This window comes from Phaethon aethereus (genome assembly GCF_964289735.1).
Source record: "Phaethon aethereus genome assembly, chromosome: 6".
Lineage (NCBI taxonomy): Eukaryota > Metazoa > Chordata > Aves > Phaethontiformes > Phaethontidae > Phaethon > Phaethon aethereus.
This window is the reverse complement of record NC_138580.1, coordinates 18,636,633-18,640,903: the sequence shown is the minus strand read 5'-3', so window position 1 is coordinate 18,640,903 and position 4,271 is coordinate 18,636,633. Positions and strand designations below refer to the sequence as shown.

The 4,271-nt window shown below is 69.7% G+C and overlaps 1 protein-coding gene across 1 annotated transcript; it reads left to right on the top strand.

The window, feature by feature from the left end:
- Positions 1-2,660: 2,660 nt before the first annotated feature.
- Positions 2,661-3,978, top strand: LOC309406147 (gap junction gamma-1 protein-like; the record flags this gene model as incomplete). The annotated part of the gene is made up of 2 exons (XM_082001186.1): positions 2,661-3,843; positions 3,971-3,978. The coding sequence occupies 2 exons, from the start codon at positions 2,661-2,663 to the stop codon at positions 3,976-3,978; spliced, it is 1,191 nt and encodes a 396-aa protein (XP_081857312.1).
- Between the last annotated feature and the right edge of the window lie 293 nt (positions 3,979-4,271).

Genomic DNA, 4,271 nt, shown 5'->3' with positions numbered 1-4,271 from the left:
ACAGCCAGCCCACCGGGGCTAGACGGGGGTGCCGGGGCTGGGGGCAGCCTCCGGGCGACGGGTGGGTGTCGGCGGCTGCCTGGAAGGCGAGGTTTGCCGCGGCTGATACCGCCGACAATCGCGATGCTGGGGGCGAGAGTCGGCCGGGACCGGCCCCTGCCCGCAGCCCTGCGCGGCCGCCCGGGCCGGGGCCGGGGTCGAGGTCGAGTCTGTCGGCGGGGGCGGGGCGTGTCCCGTGGAGCGGCCGCCGGTCGGTGCGGGGCGGTCGGTGCGCACCGGCGGGCGGGCGTGGGGCGGGGCGGCCCCGGGCCCCTTTGTTCGGCGGGAGGCGGCGGCGCGCCGCCCCGCCGCTTTGTCCGCCGCTGCCGGCGGGAGCCGCTCGTCCCGGCGCGCCGTGAGTGGGGCCGGGGAGGGGGGGTCGGTGGGGCTGGGGTAGGCGGGGGGCGAGGGCAGGCGTCGGTACCCCGTGAGGGGTCGGGACCGGGGGCTGGGTATCTAGGGCAGGCTGGGGTTAGCGGGGCTGGAGGGCCCCGTGGGCTGGTGTCGGTGGGGCCGGGGGCTCCGGGAAGGCTGGGGTTGGGGAGCTGGGGTTGGGGAGCTGGGTCCCCAGGCTGGCAGGGGTCAGTGGGTCCCAGCGTGGGCTGGCTGGGGTCAGCGGGACGAGGGGTCTGTGGGCAGCCAGGGGCTGGCGAGTCCCGCGGGGCGCTGCGCGGTGCTGGGGCGCTGGGGGCCCTGATCTGATGCGGGCTGGGAAGATCGGGGTCCCTGGGCAGCACGGCTGGGGCACGGGGGCCTGGGGCCCCATGCCGGGGGACCTGGGGTCGATGGAGCTGGGGGTGTACGTGTAGGGCCTGGCCAAGGCACGTGGTGCTGGTCCTGACTCGCGGCGTGGCCAGGAGGTGGCTCGGCCCCTCGGCAGAGAGCTGGGCTCCGGCTACCTGCTCCGGGCGGGGGGAGCGGCTGCAGGGAGCTCTGTGCTGCCCCGGCCGTGCCCACTCCAGCCTGACCCACGCTGCGGTCCGTCCCTGTGTCACCTCTCCTTGGCCACCACGGCAGTGCCCACCTGTGTGCTTCAGCTTTCCCTGGGCTTCCCAGCCCCCGGGGCTGCCCAGGCCTCGTCCCCAGCCCCTCACCCTGGGGTCAGGGCGGTGGGCTGCTGCCGGGCAAGGGCTGAATGCAGACACAAAGCGCCCTCCTTCCAGGGGGGGAGAGGGCCTCGCCCTGGGGAGACGGGGCTGTAGTGAGACCTTGCAGGGTGCTCGAGAAGGGTGGTGGCCTTGATGGGCTGGGTTTGGGGTTTGGGTCCCTGGTGCCAGCTCGTGCCACCTCCCAGAGCTCAGCAGGCTGTGCCAAGCACCAGGCCATCAGCGGGAGTGTGTCCTGGGTGGGGGTGCTTGTGCTGGAGGGGTGTTTCTGTTTAGGTGAGGTTGCTCGGGAGGAGATCTTATTCTGGACAATAGTGACATGAGTGCAGCGGGAGTCATCGTCCGCAGGGACATGCCCTGGCTGGAGGCGATGGGACGGGGCTGGCCCGAGGGCAGGCGAGGCATGGGGGAGGCTGGGGGCTGAATGGGGACACATCCCTCTGCCCATCCCGGGCAGCCCTGCCACCTGCTGCCCTTGCATCAGCTTGTGCGCAAGCTGCCGAAACCGGGGGTGGCAGCGGGGTGTCTGCTCTTACGTCTTCTCCTTTGGCCGGGAGCTGCGGCGCGGTCCTCGTAATTTCCTCCCCGACCTCTGGTGTCAGCTGCTTTACTGGGACTTTGTGCAATTCCTTGACCGCCCCACGCTGCCCCTTGCCATCGCCCTCCTGCTCCACTTCCCCCACCGGCCCTTGCCGTCGGGCTGCAGGGTGCTCTGAGCACCAGCCGCCACGGGCTTCAGAGGCTCGTAAGGACTGGGGGGTGGGGGTCCTCCAGGAGGGTGGGCACAGCACAGAGGTTTGGTGGGGCAGAGCGATGCTGCATCTCTGCTGGCTCTGGAGGTGCAGAGGACCTGGCTCGTGGCACGTGGTGGGGGATGCTGCTGAGGGGAGCCCCTCTTGGCCAGGGCTTGGGGCTGGCCGCTGGAGCAGGCCAGAGGGGCTGCCAGCACCCTGCCGTGCTGCCCGCGGGTCGCCTTCCTCCAGGGGCCCATGGAGCCCCGTGGGAGGGTGTGGGTGCTGGCACAGGGTGTGGTGCTGGTTGGGGACCTGCCCAGGACCAGGTAGCAGATGGCTGCCGTGGCACCGGAGCGACGGTTCTGTCCCCTGCCTGTCCCCTCGCCCTCCCCAGCTGGCGCTGCCCCGTTGCTGCCGTTGTTTACCCTGGCTGTGGCTGTGCTGACTCTTCCCCCAGCTGTGTCCTGCAGGGCACAGGGACGTCCCAGCCTTTCCCTGGGTCTCCTCCGCCCACCTGGCTGGTGGCAAGGGGGGAGCAGGATGCGGAAGGGAGCATGGGGAAGTGGCGCTGGGCGGGGGACGCAGTTTTGGGGAGATGGCTGCCCACGCGGGGCTGTGTGTGTGGCCCTGTGGGTAAGGAAAAGGTTGTTGGTGCTGAGAGAGGGGCAAAGCTGGGGTGGCGGCTGGTGGTTTGAGGGGGGGGGTGAGGTGCACGTGCGCTTGCTCAGTGCCTGTTTGCCTGCCCTTTCCCCGCAGGGTTTGAGCCAACTGCCTGGCCAGGATGAGCTGGAGTTTCCTGACGCGGCTCCTGGAGGAGATCAACAACCACTCGACCTTCGTGGGCAAGATCTGGCTGACCGTCCTCATCGTCTTCCGCATCGTGCTGACGGCTGTGGGGGGCGAGTCTATCTACTACGACGAGCAGAGCAAGTTCGTCTGCAACACGCAGCAGCCAGGCTGCGAGAATGTCTGCTACGACGCCTTTGCCCCGCTCTCCCATGTCCGTTTCTGGATCTTCCAGATCATCATGGTGGCCACACCATCGGTGCTCTACCTGGGCTTCGCCATGCACCGCATTGCCCGCATGCCTGAGTCCTTGCGGCGCCGGGCACCGGCAGCCCAGCGGGCACGCATGCCGGTGGTGCGCCGGGGAGCCGGGCGGGACTACGAGGAGGCGGAGGACGATAACGAAGAAGACCCCATGATCTTTGAGGAGATTGAGGTGGAGAAGGAGAAGAGCCCGGAGGGCGGGGAGAAGCACGACGGCCGGCGCCGCATCAAGCAGGACGGGCTGATGCGTGCCTACGTCCTACACTTGCTGTGCCGCTCACTGCTGGAGACCGCTTTCCTCTTCGGGCAGTACCTGCTGTACCGCTTCGAGGTGAGCCCCTCCTACGTCTGCAGCCGCAGCCCCTGCCCACACACCGTCGACTGCTTCGTCTCCCGCCCCACCGAGAAGACCATCTTCCTCCTCATCATGTACGCCGTCAGCGGGCTCTGCCTCTTCCTCAACCTCTGCGAGCTCGTGCACCTCGGCGTGGGGCGCATCCGGGACGCCCTGAGCCAGCCCGATGGCCCCCCGCTCCCGGCTGGTGGCAGCCCCGCGCCGCAGTACCCCAAGAAAGCCCCCGGCGCGCCCCCCACCTACCACTCGCTGAAGAAGGAGCCGCCGCAAGCCCCGCTGCCCGACGGCAAGCTGGACTACCGGGAGAGCCTGGCCCAGGTGGCGGCGGCGGGTCGCTTTGCTCTGGCCGGGGCTCCCCCGGCACACGAGCTGGACCGGCTGCGTGAGCACCTGCGGCTGGCCCAGGAGCACCTGGAGGTGGCCTTCCACCTCCAGCCCCCGCCGCGGCCACCCAGCCCTGCCCGCAGCAGCAGCCCTGAGGCCAACGGCATCGCCGCCGAGCAGAACCGCCTCAACCTCGCCCACGAGAAGGGGACCGCTGCCTGCGAGAGAACCACGGGTGAGCTGGGGAGGGGGACAGATCTGGCCAGCTGGGGTGGGGGCGTGGGGGACTGCCCCCGGGCTCCCCTGGGTGGGGGTTGCCGTTCCCCCGGGGTGAGTGCTAACCTGCCTCTTGCTCTCCACAGGGCTGTGAGTGCCGCCAGGGACGATGGCAGCGCCTGCCGGAGCGGCTGCCGCCGCCGCGGGACGGGCAGCCTGCCAGGAGCGCCGGGGTGTAGGGTGCCACACGCCTGCCCGGCGGGGCTGGCTGGGCAGCCCTGTCCCAGTGGGCAGCGGTGGGGATGGGGGCCTTGGGGGACATTCCTTCTTAATTTTCGAAAAGGGAATATCTTATTTTTGTACGTTTTTATAAACTCGTCGGCGTGTGCACCCTGGCATTTTTATACTCTGCTCCCGATCCCTGCTCCAGGCCTGAGCCCCCCCACA